The sequence below is a fragment of the Photinus pyralis genome, unplaced genomic scaffold (assembly GCF_008802855.1).
Source record: "Photinus pyralis isolate 1611_PpyrPB1 unplaced genomic scaffold, Ppyr1.3 Ppyr1.4_LG9, whole genome shotgun sequence".
In the NCBI taxonomy this organism is placed as follows: Eukaryota; Metazoa; Arthropoda; class Insecta; order Coleoptera; family Lampyridae; genus Photinus; species Photinus pyralis.
In genome coordinates, this window is record NW_022170878.1 from 16,568,650 (window position 1) to 16,587,599 (window position 18,950).

Genomic DNA, 18,950 nt, shown 5'->3' on the forward strand with positions numbered 1-18,950 from the left:
ACAAGAAAATCGGTTGGTGTAAATCGCATCAATTTCTTATGTTGCAATGCGCCCCTCAAAACCTGTTGCAGTCTTTCCGCCCTAGCTTCGGGCCTTTTAAAAATGTGTAAGACGATACGATCTCCATATCCAGCCATGCGAAACTGTGGAAGCATCCTATAAATGAAATTGAAATAGTGGCTCCGAAATAATTGCACAATGCGATTAGTATTAAGTTCGGCGTCGCGCGCCTTTTCGAAATAATTCACGCAATTATCGAAGCCACCTGTATTTATGAACGGCGGTGGAGGTTGCGCGTCGTACAGTGGCGCGAAGAGATCGTGTTGATCAATAGCTCGAGGTCCGGGATTCGTGAGTGCCTACTCCAATGCAGTCTTCCCGGTCACGCGTTACAGCTGAGGCCGTTTAGCGACGACGATCTTCCACCTCCACAGTATTCAACATCAACACACCAATATATCAATAATAAATAATAATAAAAGATAATAAGACACAACCGGCTGATTAATACAATCATTGTTTAATTCATGAACACGATCGTTGGAGAACAGAATCCAGCTAAAATAATAATAAGGCAATTTATCAATAATTAAAGTGAGTTTTGTAAAAAAAAAAAATCATGACACACGTACGGTTTCCTGAAGCTACCTCACGAGCGATCTTGCTTTTGGTCTGTTAGCTGCTAAAAGATTTTACTGAATGTTACAAATAATGGATAATAATTAAACTATTTTTGACACTAATCACATCGATATTAATAGATTATATGGAAGGAAAATAAATGTATATTTAAACTATTTTTAAAATTCAATTCGCTGTATGTGATTCCCTGGATAATAAGAATAGATATTAATAATAATCAATCTCTGTGGTACTTAGCTGCTATTTAAGAAGATGATACATAGACATTCTTCGTTTTCTGGCAGACATTCCAATGGAAAGGTAAGTCTCTTTATGTTTGCTTAATGGAAAACTTCCCGCGCTTTACCTTCGGTACTTTCGGTGCGGGAATTATTAGCTTACCACTTCAACAGGATGTGACATTCATTGTTTCATTTAAATGACAATTAGCTTGTTGGAATGAGCCGTATGAGTTAGTACAGTCCAAATATTTGTCTTGTGCTTGGGTCACGTAGATATGTCAAGTATTAAAAGGGGACGAAGATTACTGACAGGTTTGGGGCAGATTGAATTCCTCATCAAATTTATATACAGTATCGTATCTGAAATTATTTACATCGCATAAATTAGAATCTTCCGACTTCCAAGGACTTCAGATAGGTATATCAGGTTTTGAAGCTTTAAAAAAATTTTAAAATTCAGATCTATCACTAAATAAACATGAGTCAACTAAGTCAAGAACCTTTTTTTTACCAATTCACTCTTAGATCAAAATGTGTGCTAAATGCTGAAATTGGCAATTGACGCTTTAATTAGTTTAATTTTGGTCCAAAACTTGTACTGAATGTTGAAATTTCGAACTGAGTTAAATTTTATGCTTTAATTTTAGCATTTTTTGCTCAAAATTTGTGCTACATGTCGAAATTTGAAATTTATAGAAAATTGACGCATTAATTTGTTTAATTTTTGTTCCAAATTTGTACTGAATTACATTTACATTACATTTGATGCTTTAATTTCAACACTTTTCGCTCAAAATTTGTGCTACATGTCGAAATTTGAGATTTATTGAAAATTTACGCATTAATTTGTTTAATTTTGGCTCAAAATGTGTACTGAATTACATTTACATGACATTTGATGCTTTAATTTAACATTTTTCGCTCAAAATTTGTACTAAATGTTGAAATTTGAAATTTAAAGAAAATTTGCTTACTTTTAGTTGAAAATTTTTTCTGAACTATGAAATTTTGAACTGAATTTCAACATTTTTCGCTCAAAATTAGTGCTACATGTTGAAATTTGTAATTTATTGAAAATTGACGCTTAAATTTGTTCAATTTTGGTCCAAAATTTGTGCTGGATGTTGAAATTTCGAGCTGAGTGAAACTTGACACATTAATTTCAAAATTTTTCGTTCAAAATTTGTGCTACATGTTGAAATAAGTAATTTATTGAAAATTGACGCTTATATTTGTTCAATTTTGGCCCAAAATTTGTGCTGGATGTTGATATTTCGAGCTGAGTGAAACTTGACACATTAATTTCAACATTTTTCGCTCAAAATTTGTATTACATGTTGAAATTTGTAATTTATTGAAAATTGACGTTTTAATTAGTTTAATTTTGGTCCAAAATTTGTGCTGGATATTGAAATTTCGAGCTGAGTGAAACTTGACCCATTAATTTCAACATTTTTCGCTCAAAATTGGTGCTACATGTTGAAATTTGTAATTTATTGAAAATTGACGCTTAAATTTGTTCAATTTTGGCCCAAAATTTGTGCTGGATGTTGAAATTTCGAGCTGAGTGAAACTTGACACATTAATTTCAACATTTTTCGCTCAAAATTGGTGCTACATGTGTAAATTTGTAATTTATTGAAAATTGACGCTTTAATTAGTTTAATTTTGGTTCAAAATTTGTGCTGGATGTTGAAATTTCGAGCTGAGTGAAACTTAACACATTAATTTCAAAATTTTTCGCTCAAAATTGGTGCTACATGTTGAAATCTGTAATTTATTGAAAATTGACGCTTAAATTTGTTCAATTTTGGTCCAAAATTTGTGCTGGATGTTGAAATTTCGAGCTGAGTGAAACTTGACACATTAATTTCAACATTTTTCGCTCAAAATTTGTGCTACATGTTGAAATTTGTAATTTATTGAAAATTGACGCTTAAATTTGTTCAATTTTGGTCCAAAATTTGTGCTGGATGTTGAAATTTCGAGCTGAGTGAAACTTGACACATTAATTTCAAAATTTTTCGTTCAAAATTTGTGCTACATGTTGAAATAAGTAATTTATTGAAAATTGACGCTTATATTTGTTCAATTTTGGCCCAAAATTTGTGCTGGATGTTGATATTTCGAGCTGAGTGAAACTTGACACATTAATTACAACATTTTTCGCTCAAAATTTGTACTACATGTTGAAATTTGTAATTTATTGAAAATTGACGCTTAAATTTGTTCAATTTTGGTTCAAAATTTGTGCTGGATATTGAAATTTCGAGCTGAGTGAAACTTGACACATTAATTACAACATTTTTCGCTCAAAATTTGTACTACATGTTGAAATTTGTAATTTATTGAAAATTGACGCTTTAATTAGTTTAATTTTGGTTCAAAATTTGTGCTGGATGTTGAAATATCGAGCTGAGTGAAACTTGACACATTAATTTCAAAATTTACCGCTCAAAATTGGTGCTACATGTTGAAATAAGTAATTTATTGAAAATTGACGCTTAAATTTGTTCAATTTTGGCCCAAAATTTGTGCTGGATGTTGAAATTTCGAGCTGAGTGAAACTTGACACATTAATTTCAAAATTTACCGCTCAAAATTGGTGCTACATGTTGAAATAAGTAATTTATTGAAAATTGACGCTTAAATTTGTTCAATTTTGGCCCAAAATTTATGCTGGATGTTGAAATTTCGAGCTGAGTGAATTTTGAAGGTTTAATTTCAACATTTCTCGCTCAAAAGTTGTGCCAAAAGTTGAAATTTGACATTTATTGAAAATTAACGCATTAATTTGTTCAATTTTGGTCCAAAATTTGTGCTGGATGTTGAAATTTCGAGCTGAGTGAAACTTGACACATTAATTTCAACATTTTTCGCTCAAAATTGGTGCTACATGTGTAAATTTGTAATTTATTGAAAATTGACGCTTAAATTTGTTCAATTTTGGCCCAAAATTTGTGCTGGATGTTGAAATTTCGAGCTGAGTGAAACTTGACACATTAATTTCAAAATTTTTCGCTCAAAATTGGTGCTACATGTTGAAATCTGTAATTTATTGAAAATTGACGCTTAAATTTGTTCAATTTTGGTCCAAAATTTGTGCTGGATGTTGAAATTTCGAGCTGAGTGAAACTTGACACATTAATTTCAACATTTTTCGCTCAAAATTGGTGCTACATGTTGAAATCTGTAATTTATTGAAAATTGACGCTTAATTTCTTTAATTTTGGGTCAAAATTTGTGCTGGATGTTGAAATTTTGAGCTGAGTGAAACTTGACGCATTAATTTCAACATTTTTCGCTCAAAATTGGTGCTACATGTTGAAATAAGTAATTTATTGAAAATTGACGCTTAATTTGTTCAATTTTGGCCCAAAATTTGTGCTGGATGTTGAAATTTCGAGCTGAGTGAAACTTGACACATTAATTTCAAAATTTTTCGCTCAAAATTTGTGCTACATGTTGAACTAAGTAATTTATTGAAAATTGACGCTTAAATTTGTTCAATTTTGGCCCAAAATTTGTGCTGGATGTTGAAATTTCGAGCTGAGTGAAACTTGACACATTAATTACAACATTTTTCGCTCAAAATTTGTACTACATGTTGAAATTTGTAATTTATTGAAAATTGACGCTTTAATTAGTTTAATTTTGGTTCAAAATTTGTGCTGGATGTTGAAATTTCGAGCTGAGTGAAACTTGACACATTAATTTCAAAATTTACCGCTCAAAATTGGTGCTACATGTTGAAATAAGTAATTTATTGAAAATTGACGCTTAAATTTGTTCAATTTTGGCCCAAAATTTGTGCTGGATGTTGAAATTTCGAGCTGAGTGAAACTTGACACATTAATTTCAAAATTTACCGCTCAAAATTGGTGCTACATGTTGAAATAAGTAATTTATTGAAAATTGACGCTTAAATTTGTTCAATTTTGGCCCAAAATTTGTGCTGGATCTTGAAATTTCGAACTGAGTGAAACTTGACGCATTAATTTCAACATTTTTCGCTCAAAATTGGTGCTACATGTTTAAATTTGTAATTTCTTGAAAATTGACGCTTTAATTAGTTTAATTTTGGTCCAAAATTTGTGCTGGATGTTAAAAAATCGATCTGAGTGAAATTTGACGCTTTAATTTCAACATTTTTCGCTCAAAATTGGTGCTACATGTTGAAATCTGTAATTTATTGAAAATTGACGCATTAATTTGTTTAATTTTGGTTCAAAATTTGTGCTGGATGTTGAAATTTCGAGCTGAGTGAAACTTGACACATTAATTTCAACATTTTTCGCTCAAAATTTGTGTTACATGTTGAAATAAGTAATTTATTGAAAATTGACGCTTAAATTTGTTTAATTTTGGTTCAAAATTTGTACTGAATGCTGAAATTTCGAGCTGAGTGAATTTAGATGGTTTAATTTCAACATTTTTCGCTCAAAAGTTGTGCCAAATGTTAAAATTTGACATTTATTGAAAGTTGACGCATTAATTTGTTTAATTTCAGTCCAAAATTTGTACTGTATGTTGAAATTTCGAGCTGAGTGAGGTTTGAAGGTTTAATTTCAACATTTTTCGCTCAAAATTTGTGCCAAATGTTTTAAATTTTACATTTATTAAAAATTAACGCATTAATTTGTTTAATTTCGGTCCAAAATTTGTACTGAATGTTGAAATTTCGAGCTGAGTGAATTTTGATGGATTAATTTAAACATCTTTCGCTCAAAATTTGTGTCAAATGTTGAAATTTGACATTTATTGAAAATTGACACATTAATTAGTTCAATTTCGGTCCAAAATTTGTACTGAATGTTGCAATTTCGAGCTGAGTGAATTTTGATGGTTTAATTTCAACATTTTTCGCCCAAAATTTGTGCCAAATGTTGAAATTTCAAGTTAATTGAAATTTGCCTCATTAATGTGTTCACTTTTTTTATGCTGAATTTTGAAATTTCTAAGTAATTATTTTATGAACCTTAGTCGGCCCAAATCGCGTCTACTTTCAGTTACTAGAAATTTGTGCTCAAACTCCAAATCATTTCAATCATGCAAATTTGACACATGAGTTTGTTGTGTTGAGTTTTTTAATTGATTGCATTGGACCAAATTGACAATTTACGTTTCGTTTCATACAAAAATCTGCCTTACAGAACAAATATGGCAGCTTTAAGCAGGGATTGTCACATACTGATGGTGTCGGACAAAATCGATAAGGTTCCACCTAAAGTGATAAAAGTTCGGGCATCCATGATGTGTACCGCAAATACGCTGCGGCAAAAACACGTGCGACACGGACAAGTAGAAAGTGTAATTAATCCGGTCCTAAACCGACTTGCGGTGAGATTTCTACTAAAACCTGCTCCATATTTCTCCACCGCTGTCGCGTCGCATCATACCGGCCGTAAATTAAACCACGGCCTCTTCCTTAAATCCGCCCTACATAAGCTAAAAGCGTTGACATTTTCGCTTCACGGACCAATAAACTTATATTTATGAAAGCTTCCGGTCAGCGTTCGATATCAACATTAATTACCTCATTTCATACGGCTCGCTGGAGTATTACCTATTATACATAACTTACACGACGCACAAAGGGCATAAATATAGAACTGAAGAAGATCGTTTCGATAACTGGCACGTCCACGAATACTTCGACATTAATAACCCTTACGGAGCGGCACTGCTCGACATCTTGAGATAGCGACTCGCTATAGTTTTTCTTTCCATTATTGCTTCGAGGGAAACATCTCGATGAAATAAACGGCACGCTCGATGTCCAAACGCGAAATTAATATTCTCGCCGGAAGGGTGTAAAATTTGAAATTGACCTTTTCAGCCGAACGAAACGTGATTTATCGACTGTTGGCATTATTTTGTCATGCCGAATGGTAATATATCGGTGACATTTGTTTCTATAATTTGCTTGTGCCCTTTTCTTTACTGCAGTGCTAAAAATGAAGTTTAGTTTAAGCAAAAAATATTAACGAACATATCCCAAATAGTTTTTGTTCGTTGTGATACATTAATTAGAAGCAAGTGCACATTTAAGAAACAGTTTAGTCGATTGAACTGGGAAAAGAAATGGAAAAAGTACTTGCAAACGATTTGGAATGATGAATGTTAATAATAGTTACAGATCACTATCACACAACTGAAATATATAGAGGTGCGGAATGTACTAAATGTAATTCCAATTTGAAATGATCAATTCATAATTGAAAATACCATTCAAAGTTAGTGATAGGTAATTATTCACATTCACATTCTGAAAAAAAAATTGATACATGAATAAAAATTCTATTCGAGAATTTTTCTGAAAAAATATTTTCGAAGAGGTTTCTATGGTATCCTGGGCCTAAAGGGTTTTCTAAAATGTGCTTGGTTTTTATGAAAGCTTTGAAGCAGAGTTTTCCTGGATCACTGCGAATTAGGGAAGGATTTTTTTGGGGCTCAAAAAAGGCAGTGAAGAAAGAAAACACTTTTTCTTATTAATTTGGGTGCGTAGAATCCAAAACAATTCGTGCTTTTTCGATCAGTCTTCTCAATCCAAAGTTATAGACTAGAAAACAATTTCGAAAAAAAATTCAAAGTGCTGTAACTTTTGAACTAGTAGCCCAATCTTGGAACTGTTTGAAATTATGGATTCTACAGGCCACATTCTATAAGAAATATTTTTTCCGGGTCGATCTGAGACAATTTTTTTTTCGGGGCTCAAAAAAAGGCAGTGTATATAACCTTCCATTTTTACCAAAAATCGACTAAACTCAAAAAAAGGCAGTGTATAACCTACCTTTTTTACCAAAAATCGACTACACCAAAATTTTTCGGGAAAACACTTTTTCTTATTAATTTGGGTGCGTAGAATCCAAATCAATTTGTACTTTTTCGATCAGACTTCTCAATCAAAAGTTATAGACTAGAAACCAATTTCGAAAAAAAATTCAAAGGGCTGTAACTTTTGAACTAGTAGCCCAAACTTGGAACTGTTTGAAATTATGGATTCTACAGGCCACATTCTATAAGAAAATTTTTTTCCGGGTCGATCTGAGACAATTTTTTTTTCGGGTCTCAAAAAAAGGCAGTGTATAACCTTCCTTTTTTACCAAAAATCGACTGCACCAAAATTTCTCGGGAAAACACTTTTTCTTATTAATTTTGGTGCGTAGAATCCAAAACAATTCGTAATTTTTCGATCAGACTTCTCAATCAAAAGTTATAGACTAGAAACCAATTTCGAAAGAAAATTCAAAGGGCTGTAACTTTTGAACTAGTAGCCCAATCTTGGAACTGTTTGAAATTATGGATTCTACAGGCCACATTCTATAAGAACTTTTTTTTCCGGGTCGATCTGAGACACTTTTTTTTTTCTTCGGGCTCAAAAAAAGGCAGTGTATAACCTTCCTTTTTTACCAAAAATCGACTACACCAAAATTTCTCGGGAAAACACTTTTTCTTATTAATTTGGTGCGTAGAATCCAAATCAATTCGTACTTTTTCGATCAGACTTCTCAATCAAAAGTTATAGACTAGAAACCAATTTCGAAAAAAAATTCAAAGGGCTGTAACTTTTGAACTAGTAGCCCAATCTTGGAACCGTTTGAAATTATGGATTCTACAGGCCACATTCTATAAGAAAATTTTTTTCCGGGTCGATCTGAGACAATTTTTTTTCGTGGGCTCAAAAAAAGGCAGTGTATAACCTTCCTTTTTTACCAAAAATCGACTACACCAAAATTTCTCGGGAAAACACTTTTTCTTATTAATTTTGGTGCGTAGAATCCAATACAATTCGTACTTTTTCGATCAGACTTCTCAATTCAAAGTTATTCACTAGAAACCAATTTCGAAAAAAAATTCAAAGTGCTGTAACTTTTGAACTAGTAGCCCAATCTTGGAACTGTTTGAAATTATGGATTCTACAAGCCACATTCTATAAGAAAATTTTTTTCCGGGTCGATCTGAGACAATTTTTTCTTCTGGGCTCAAAAAAAGGCAGTGTATAACCTTCCTTTTTTACCAAAAATCGACTACACCAAAACTTCTCGAGAAAACAGCTTTTCTTATTAATTTGGGTTCGTAGAATCCAAAACAATTCGTACTTTTTCGATCAGACTTCTCAATCCAAAGTTATAGACTAGAAAGCAATTTCGAAAAAAAATTCAAAGTGCTGTAACTTTTGAACTAGTAGCCCAATCTTGGAACTGTTTGAAATTATGGATTCTACAGGCCACATTCTATAAGAAAAATTTTTTCCGGGTCGATCTGAGACAATTTTTTTTTCGGGGCTCAAAAAAAGGCAGTGTATAACCTTCCTTTTTTACCAAAAATCGACAGCACCAAAATTTCTCGGGAAAACACTTTTTCTTATTAATTTTGGTGCGTAGAATCCAAAACAATTCGTACTTTTTCGATCAGACTTCTCAATCAAAAGTTATAGACTAGAAACCAATTTCGAAAAAAATTCAAAGGGCTGTAACTTTTGAACTAGTAGCCCAATCTTGGAACTGTTTGAAATTATGGATTCTACAGGCCACATTCTATAAGAAAATTTTTTTCCGGGTCGATCTGAGACAATTTTTTTTTCGAGGGCTCAAAAAAAGGCAGTGTATAACCTTCCTTTTTTACCAAAAATCGACTACACCAAAATTTCTCGGGAAAACACTTTTTCTTATTAATTTTGGTGCGTAGAATCCAAAACAATTCGTACTTTTTCGATCAGACTTCTCAATCAAAAGTTATAGACTAGAAACCAATTTCGAAAAAAAATTCAAAGGGCTGTAACTTTTGAACTAGTAGCCCAATCTTGGAACTGTTTGAAATTATGGATTCTACAGGCCACATTCTATAAGAAAATTTTTTTTCCGGGTCGATCTGAGACAATTTTTTTTCGGGGCTCAAAAAAAGGCAGTGTATAACCTTCCTTTTTTACCAAAAATCGACTGCACCAAAATTTCTCGGGAAAACACTTTTTTCTTATTAATTTTGGTGCGTAGAATCCAAAACAATTCGTACTTTTTCGATCAGACTTCTCAATCAAAAGTTATAGACTAGAAACCAATTTCGAAAAAAAATTCAAAGGGCTGTAACTTTTGAACTAGTAGCCCAATCTTGGAACTGTTTGAAATTATGGATTCTACAGGCCACATTCTATAAGAAAATTTTTTTCGGGTCGATCTGAGACAATTTTTTTCCGGCCTCAAAAAAAGGCAGTACTTTTTTAAGTTATTCAAATAATTGAGAACAATTTAGAAATGTTTAGGGAAAGTTTCCATTGTACTTTTCCAAAAACCTCCTGAGGACTGAGTATTTTTGGATGCACCCAGTACACAAAGATTCGAAAGCTAAACTTTTTGGAACCACTGTGCTATATCTCTTAAATTAATGGGATTGCCGAACTTCACCTTAATTCGCATTGTAAAAGGTGGTATCCACCTTGATGCCGACAGAAAACAGTAAAGGTCGAATTTCTGTTGTAACTCAGCTGGCTGATCTAGATCTATACATTACAGGGAGGTGGGCCCAACCCAAATTGCAAGTCGCCCAAGACGAGGTCGCTCCACTATTAAGGTAAATTGCGTATTACTAACGCCGTGGCGCTGTGTACTCGAAAATGTCTTAATTAGAATTACTTGCCCCATTGTCGAGAATTTATATTGGTAATAAAGTCGGCCGAGTAAAGCGGATGGAATTTCAATTATCACTGTAAGATTAATTTTCATGACAAAGCGCTTCGAGTTAGTGAATTGTGATCGGTGGCCGCTGCTCGCCATCCGTCGATAACGAAGTTTGTCCCGCGCCGTTGATTTGCGTTAACGTCTTGGCGGCTTTTTAACGTGCGAGTATTTAGACGGTACGAACGCGTATGGCGGTGCTATGATCACATTTCTGTATGTCACGCTCGATTTCAATTAGCGTTTTACTACATAATTTACTACGCCCTTTATCGTAAGCGTTATTGGATTCGTGTAATTTTGACCGTACGTGGTTGTAAGTAAGTCGCAAAGTGAAAGGCTTCGGAAATTGAATAATGTATTTATCGCTGCCTTGAGAACCGTATAAATTTGAATGGCGTTCTCATATTAGAACGTGGAAGACGGTTCGAAAGTGATTGGCTCTAATTGTTGTTTGCTATCCCTTTTTGATATTTGTTCGGGTACGCTCATTAATTTAGAGCTTCTGTTTGGAAAAGTCCCATCTTGATGTCTGCAAATACCGATCAACTCAATATTTATACACAGAGTGAAATTAGTAGGTTTCTGATCTACTACTGGCACACGGAGTCATTATTTTAATAAAAATGTGCCTGAGGGGATAGAATTTAAATCGATTCAGTACAGTATTTTGACGCAACTAACCCCTACGAACCTATAAATTCGAATTATATCCGTTAATCCACAATACGGCTATCGCATATCGCTCGAATGCCCAGCTGGCGTTTTTTTTTATTAATAACGCAATTCGGGCGTGCTTTTGTCTCTGTTCCTCTGCGATTCCCACTACATAAGTTCTATTTTAATACATTTCCGTTAGGAAAACTTCTGATACGCCTGTCTTTGTATCAGAGAACGCGAATCGTGCATGGATGGGTTATGATCCCCCAAAGGGAACCGACCGATTTTGTACCGCAGTAAATCAAAATGCGATTCGTTCTTGCGAAACGCTTTAAAAAGCACTTTATCGGCGGTAGAAAAATTTTAATCCGCGCCGCAACGGGAAAATTTAAAGTGCATGAGACATTTATTGGTCGCTGCACTCGGTGGATGAATTAAATCCGAGGCGAACTCGAACACAATTTATGTCGCGCCCTAGAAACAGGAGAATCGCTTCCTTTTGGTAAGCGTAATGGACATTAATGGGAGACGTTTAAGGATAATGACTGCTGCTTTTAAACGTCCAGGGATATTAAATGTAATGGATGTAATGGTCGCTTGAAATTACAGAACCACTACCTAATGTAAATTTTCCAAGCATTTATTACAAGCATGTTACTTTTTGAATATGAGAAATCCTGAATCTGATTTCTATTCCTAGCAATTTTATTAGAAATCTCTGAAAACCGTCAGGAGAATCTGAATAGAACCTCTTTTATATACAGAAGCGTCACAAAAAGTGAACGCGATTTTAAACATTAATAAGTAAGGATGTAAGGATGAAGATAGAGAAAATGTACTTATATTAATAGGTTTTTGTCAGCTCTCTCTGTGACACGCCAAACATTTAAGCTATAATCCACCTCCGTCCAAGGAGGAGGAGTCACAGTTGCATGTCCATACACTACGCGAAAACTTCACTGCATAAAAATCATACGTGTTCAAAGTCCAAAGGTTGGTCGCCGTTCAAAGTCCGTTCCTCATCGTTTTAAGTCTAAAGGTTGGTCGCCGTTCAAAGTTCATTCTTCACCGTGCAAAGTCCAAAGGTTGGTCGCCGTTCAAAGGTTGCTGCCCGTTAAAAGTTCAAAAATTTAAGTATGATCTTTGTAATGCAACTTATAGTTTCATTTAAAGGGCTTATGTACTTCCTTGCAATGTATTCTCGCGCTTTTGTCTTGAAACCAAAATAACATAATCCGAATTGTGTCTGTGGAAGTTATTACGATATGATTACTTCAAAGTTTCAACCGCAGAAGGAATGAATGATCGAAAATACCGTATAAAGTAGCAAATTTTAATAGATATGCCTCCACAGAATAGAACTTCTGTTCCATAAAATGCTCAACTTATGCTTGGGCAGTTGTAAATGATTTCAATTTTTATGTTGCAGTCGTAACTGAATAAGAATCGCTCACATTCAACATACCACCGCGTAATGGTCGTACACTCGCCACGGCTGATGCAACAAGGCTGGCTGGTCTACACTCGGTTATGCGCCAAGATTTACAGTTTCAAAGTCAGCCCAATAACGATACAACAACCACCGTTCAAAGTCCATAGGTTGGTTACCGGTCAAAGTCTACACAGTTTGCGCTAAAAGTGATCTCGCTCTCTTACTGACGATGACTTTTAAAACGAAATAGAAGTCTCAAAGGTTAACTATGTGTTGACCTTCGAAATTCAGTCAGTGCACAAAGTTCAAAGGTTGCTCGCGATCCAAAGTCCATTCTTCACTGTTCAAAGTCCAAAATTTGGTCACCGGCCAAATTTCATTTCTCGCCGTTCAAAGTTCAAAGGTCAGTTGTTGTTTAATGTGTACAATCGGGTACTGTTTAGTAGAAAGTCTCGATTCAGCTCATATAAATGCAATTTTGTACAGTTTGCAAAATGATGAATCCCAAATTCAATAGAAAAAACGGTCTCTGGGAGGTTTTTCCCATACACTCGAGCAAATTGAGCTCTATTGCCCTTTCCCAATTACCATTAGCACTCTCAAGGTAGTCTTCGAAAAAAGGTCATTGAATCCACCTGTGTACTGGGGGGGTATTGAAATACCCCCCAGACCCCCCGGGGGGAACTGGTGGTGGTGGTAATAATAATAATTTATTTCATGCTAGTGTACATAAAGTAGGTCATCAGTAAAGAAATATAGTTGCGTTACCGTATGAAATACCCCCCTCTCCTCGCATTCACGAGAGTCCTGAGGGAAGGAGGTTTTGAGGGGGGGTACTTACATCCTCCATCAAAATGTTCAGTAATCTGAGCACTTACACCAAAATTTTCGGAAAGATTCTTAACATTGAACGTTTTGAGGGTGAACGTGTCATGGGAGGGTTGGTAGGGGGGGGGGAGGTATGGCGGTTGAAATACCCCCAAGCAGGAAAAGAAAATATTAAATCTCCATTTACCTACAACTGACATCAGGCCTTTGTACTGTGGGGAGTGGGGGGGATTGGATACAACTCATGCCTTCCGGTTCTACTTTCTTCCTCAAAATGTTTAGTACCATTAGCACTTACACCAACATTTTTGGAAAGAGTTTTAGGACGTTTTGAGGTTGGGAGTATCATCGTGGGGTCTGCGGGGGGGGGATGGAATGCCCCCCAAACAAAAGAAATAGTAGATCTTCATTTATCTACAACCAGATCTACAACGGACATCAGATCGCATCCGCGAGAGTGTTGAATAAGGAAGGTTTTGAGCTAGGTTTTGAGAGGGGGAGGGGTATGGAATATCCCCAGAATTCTCGAGAATCCTCAGAAGGAGAAGCATTTAGAGAAAGTAAAGCCGGGAGGTCTGAGGGTATTCGCGAGGGTCTTGAGAAAAAAAAGTTTCTAGAGAACGATACCGCACACTTTGCCTTCAAAGTTATTTCGCTCTCCTCCTGACGATGACTTCCAAAACTAGATAGAAGTCCTAAAGGTCAAAATTTTTTCGACATTTTACGCCCTATAGTTTTTCTCCGTTCAAAGTCTATTCCTCACTGTTTAAAGCTCAAACGTCGGTGTAAAGTCCAAAGTTGGGCCACCAGCCAAAGTCCATTCCTCGTCGTTCAAAGGTCAATCGTCGTTCAAAGTCCTCGTCTACAATCGGGTTAAGGGTCAATGCATTTTTGTAGTTTGCAAAATGACGAATCCCAAAGCCAATAAAAAGAATTGTCTCCAGCAGTCACCGATGGCGCCACAGTGACGCGTCCAGCATCTAAAATGGTGGGTTCAGCAACCCCGAAGGCCAACTGCCGAAATATGACCCCGCACCTCAGACCAACTGCCGAAATATGGCACCCCGGGCAAACTGCTGAAATCTGACACCCCGAGTCAACTGCCAAAATATGATTCGCACTCCGGACCAACCGCCAAAATTTGAATCGGTACAACTACAGAGTCCCACGGTCTGCAGAATTTTCCCACGCTAAAGTACCGTTATACCTACTACTTCAGTGGCCAAGCCAAGTAAAGGGGTCCCAAGAAGGGGAAATATTTATACAATTGCATTATGGTCTTCTGATGAATTTTTTATTGGTTTGTTCTTTCATATCGCCCCTTTCTTCTTGTTCTTTAATTTTCCCCCTTCACTGTTTCATCACTTCTCGTCATATTATTTTTCTGTCCTTGTCCCTTGTCATCTCTTTCCTTCATTATATCGCCGTGTTTCTGTCTCTTTCACAGTTGTAAACGAATTCAATTTTTATGTTACAGTCGCGATGCGCTCTCCACTAAACCGTCCTATGACATGGTTATGGTCGCGGACTCTAATTTAAGTCCAAGTCAGAGTTACAAGAAATCCTAGGAATCCAAAGTAACGAAGAAGTGCAGCATCCTCTTTCTGAATAATCTCGCCCAATTCTGATACTTACTCTTGCCATTACCTTTATAGGTATGCGAGTTCGTTAGCGTGTCATTTATGTGGAGCTCCCCAGTCGACTAAAACGAAACCTGTGACATTTACGCGTAAATATCGGGGAAGCGCGACTCAATAGATTTGTGTAGGTTTACACAACATAACTCGATTAATTAATAATGCGAAGCGAGCCGAACACTTGGGATTAGCTTTGAATCGATACAGGTTTCGTTTGTTTTTCATATCCGTATCTGCCTACACGAAATTAGATACGGTTAACCTTTGGATTAATCGATCTCTAGTAGTTTTAGCTGTATGATTCTCTAATTCCAAATCGAAATTTTGTCATCGTATAAACACAATAATTGCATTTCGCAAAAACACAATCGCCGAAGGCACACAAACACGTTGTCAAACAATCGATTTCCACAATTCCTTGCGTTTACGTGCTCGCTAATCAGTTAACCTTTGTTATCCACAGAACCGAGGGAGAGCCCGATTGAGTCTAAAACATCGAGAGCGTCGCGATAATAAAAGCTCGATCGTCTGGAGAATCTGGGTTAAGTTTTATTACTGAGACCTATAAGAACAAGTATTAATCTGTCTTGAGTACATTTTTAAAAACTCAATTCTGCCGATTGGAATCTACGAACTGAATTTCAAGCTTCGAGTGATTTATACTCGCGGAATTTAATTAAACGAAGGATTTATATCTGACAGATAATCTTAGGAATCATAAAATTTGTTTGGAAACTTTGAAATTGCGATCCAAATATAACAAAGAAGCCCCTTAATCAAGTTAATCTGAAGGACGGAAATCATCGAGAAGTACTTTGATGTTACCAATTCGTATGGGAGCGCTGTGGACTAAGCTAGAAAATTATTTCCAAACCCACAGCCATTAGGTATACATTTTCGTGAGATTAGCTCCCATATTTTTCCATTTAGACTGAGCAACCCTACGCTTGGTATTTTATTCGTAATTAATCTCTCGCAACGAACACCCGTCCGCTGTTATTATTCGCCTGTCAGCCCCATTCAAATTATTATTTTAGTAAAAGCGTTCCGTAGTAGAAAATTATCAGTACGTATACTTTGAAGTGATTTTATAATAAACGATAACGCTACGTTTAATTAAAACTTGTTTACTTTAATTGGAGCGGCATACAAAAATTAGTTCCATTAAAATGATTTAATTTAAACAAAAGCTTGGGGAAACATTTACTGGGAAGTGAGATTGCCAACATACCGTGTTACGGTTTAATAAAGTTGGTACTTAATATTAAACTAAACAACGGCCGGGTTCGTTAAGTTAGTTAGGAAAAACAAAGCTCAAGAGATCTTCGCCAGATATTTACGCGAATTTGTCACGGTCCACCTGGATAGCATAACCGTCTACTCATACTCCTGGGAAGAACACCTCAGACACCTACAACTCGTCCTGCAGCATCTACAACGCCACCAACTCCGCTTCAGAAGAGCGTTCTTAAAGATACACAAACAATCGAATGATACAGAGCCATACTTGGACCTTTCAAGGTCTCTCACAATCTGGCGGTGACCTTGAACAGATGGTCAAGGTGAAGCTCACGCGGTGCTTACTTTGGAAAGTACATCGAGGTGAGGTCCAAGGGCATTCGCCATTCCCCAAAGCGCTGATATAGTGTTGACCTTGGAAAGTTTGCGACCTTTGAAGGTAGGTCAAGAAAAGTATCGCTCATCTCCAAAGGTCATCACCACAATTTGTGGTACAATATTTCTTTTTCAAGGTTATCAAAGTTCGACGACCTCCATATTTAATTTTTAAGATTATCATGGGTTAATGACCCTGTTTTTTGTGGTGCCATTTTCAAGGTCATCAAAGTTCAATTTTTAGGCGGTGCCATATTTCACTTCCATGGCCATCAGAGACCACTGGTCCTATTTCTCTGTGGCACATTTTGTTTTCGAAGTTATCAGATGTCAATGAACTCTATCCGTTGTGGTGTCACGTTTTATTTTCAAGGATATCAAAGTTCTTCTCATCCGCCTCCTTTTTGCGATGTTATTTTTTATTTGCAAGGTCATCAAAGGTCAATGACTCCATTATTGAGGTCCCCTGTTTCGTTTTCAATGTTATCACACTATTTTTAGGTTTTTTATTTAATTTTCAAGGTTATCAATGTTCAATCACCTCTTTGGGGTGACAAATTTAATTTTCAAGGTCATCAGAGCCGTGTCATGTTTTATTCTCAAGGTTATCAAATTTTAATGGCCTTACTTTTTGCGGTGACATTTTATTTGTCAAAGTTCAATGACCTCCACTTTTTTCTGTTTTATTTTATTTCCAAGGTCAACAAGGGACTATGACACCCAAAGAATTGAGGCTATTGATCTTTAATTACCTTGGAATTGAAATATAACATCACAAGAAAAGGGTCAATGACGTCTGATGATTTTTTCTATACGATATTACAAAAATGACCTTTAATGTCCTTGAAATTGAAGTATAACGCCAGAAAAGATGTGAGGCTATTGAACTTTGATAACCTTGAAAACGAACTATGACACCACAACCAATGGGTTCTTTGACCTTTGATGTGCTTGAAAATGGGATATGACTCCGCGAAAAGGTCATTGAAAATTGATAGCCTTGAAAACGACAAATGACACCTCAAACCATGGGGTCATTCACCCCTGATGGCCTTGAAAATGGAAAATAACACCGCAAAAAGGTCATTAAACTTTAATAACCTTCACATTGAAATATGATACCATACAAAAATGGGATCATTGACTTCTGATAACCTTGGAATCAAAATGACACCATAAAAAATGTGATCACTGGCCTCTGATGGCCTTGAAAATGGAATGACGTCTTTCATAATCTTGAAAGTAAAACATGACCCCACCAATATTGGGTCATTGACACCAAAAAATTGGGTTTATTGAACTTTGATAACCTACAAAATGAAGCGATCGCTTTTTCGACTTACTTTTCAAGGCCAACACTATACGAACGCTTAGAGGAAGCGGCGAGTGCCCTTGAGCTTCACCTAGACCTACTTTCCAAGGGCACAGTCCCGTGTCGGGTCACTTTTGAACTTCACCTTGGCCTACTTTTGAATGTTAACCTTCTTGTTCTCATCATCTCGTTCTAGCAATCGTCGTCTCTTTCTTCCACCATCATCCCTTAGCCCTTTTGTTTTCGTCCTTTGATTCGTTTCTTCATATCTTCATCACATTTTCCCCCTTCGTCTTTTCATTGCATCTGCTTTGATACGGTCGTCTACATTTCATCATTTCCTGTTCTCGTCTGTTTCTAGCCTTGTCCTCGTCATCTCGTTCCTTCGTCTCCTCATCCACTCATTATATCGCTCTTTCACGTCGTCCCCCCTTCTCGTTCATTTGTCTCGCTCTCGTCCGCGCTATTACACCTTGTCTTTCAGTCTCTTCGTCCTTTTTTTTTCTTGTCCTTGTCATTGTCCTAGTTCGTTATTTCCTCCCCTCAACATTTCATCGCGCCTGTGGCCTGTAGAATCCATAATTTCAAACAGTTCCAAGATTGGGCTACTAGTTCAAAAGTTACAGCCCCTTGAATTTTTTTTCGAAATTGGTTTCTAGTCTATAACTTTTGATTGAGAAGTCTGATCGAAAAGGTACGAATTGTTTTGGATTCTACGCACCAAAATTAATAAGAAAAAGTGTTTCCCAAGAAATTTTGGTGTAGTCGATTTTTGGTAAAAAAGGAAGGTTACTCGAAACCTCCCTTATTCAAGACTCTCGCGGATGCGATCTGATGTCCATTGTAGATCTGGTTGTAGATAAATGAAGATCTACTATTTCTTTTGTTTGGGGGGCATTCCATACCATACCCCCCCCCCCCCCAGACCCC

The 18,950-nt window shown here is 36.1% G+C and overlaps 1 protein-coding gene across 2 annotated transcripts in view; it reads left to right on the top strand.

Annotated features, from left to right (window-relative positions):
* Window positions 1–18,950, top strand: part of LOC116181082 (alpha-catulin-like) — a 67,681-nt gene that overhangs the window by 30,140 nt on the left and 18,591 nt on the right. The window contains exon 1 of one of the 2 annotated variants that reach the window (XM_031501341.1): window positions 328–942. The exons of the other annotated variant lie outside the window; for it this stretch is intronic. Within the exon in view, the coding sequence (XP_031357201.1) occupies window positions 895–942 (48 nt within the window). The 5' untranslated portion in view covers window positions 328–894. Of the gene's footprint in view, window positions 1–327; window positions 943–18,950 lie in introns of those variants that run through there. 2 annotated transcript variants of the gene reach the window in all.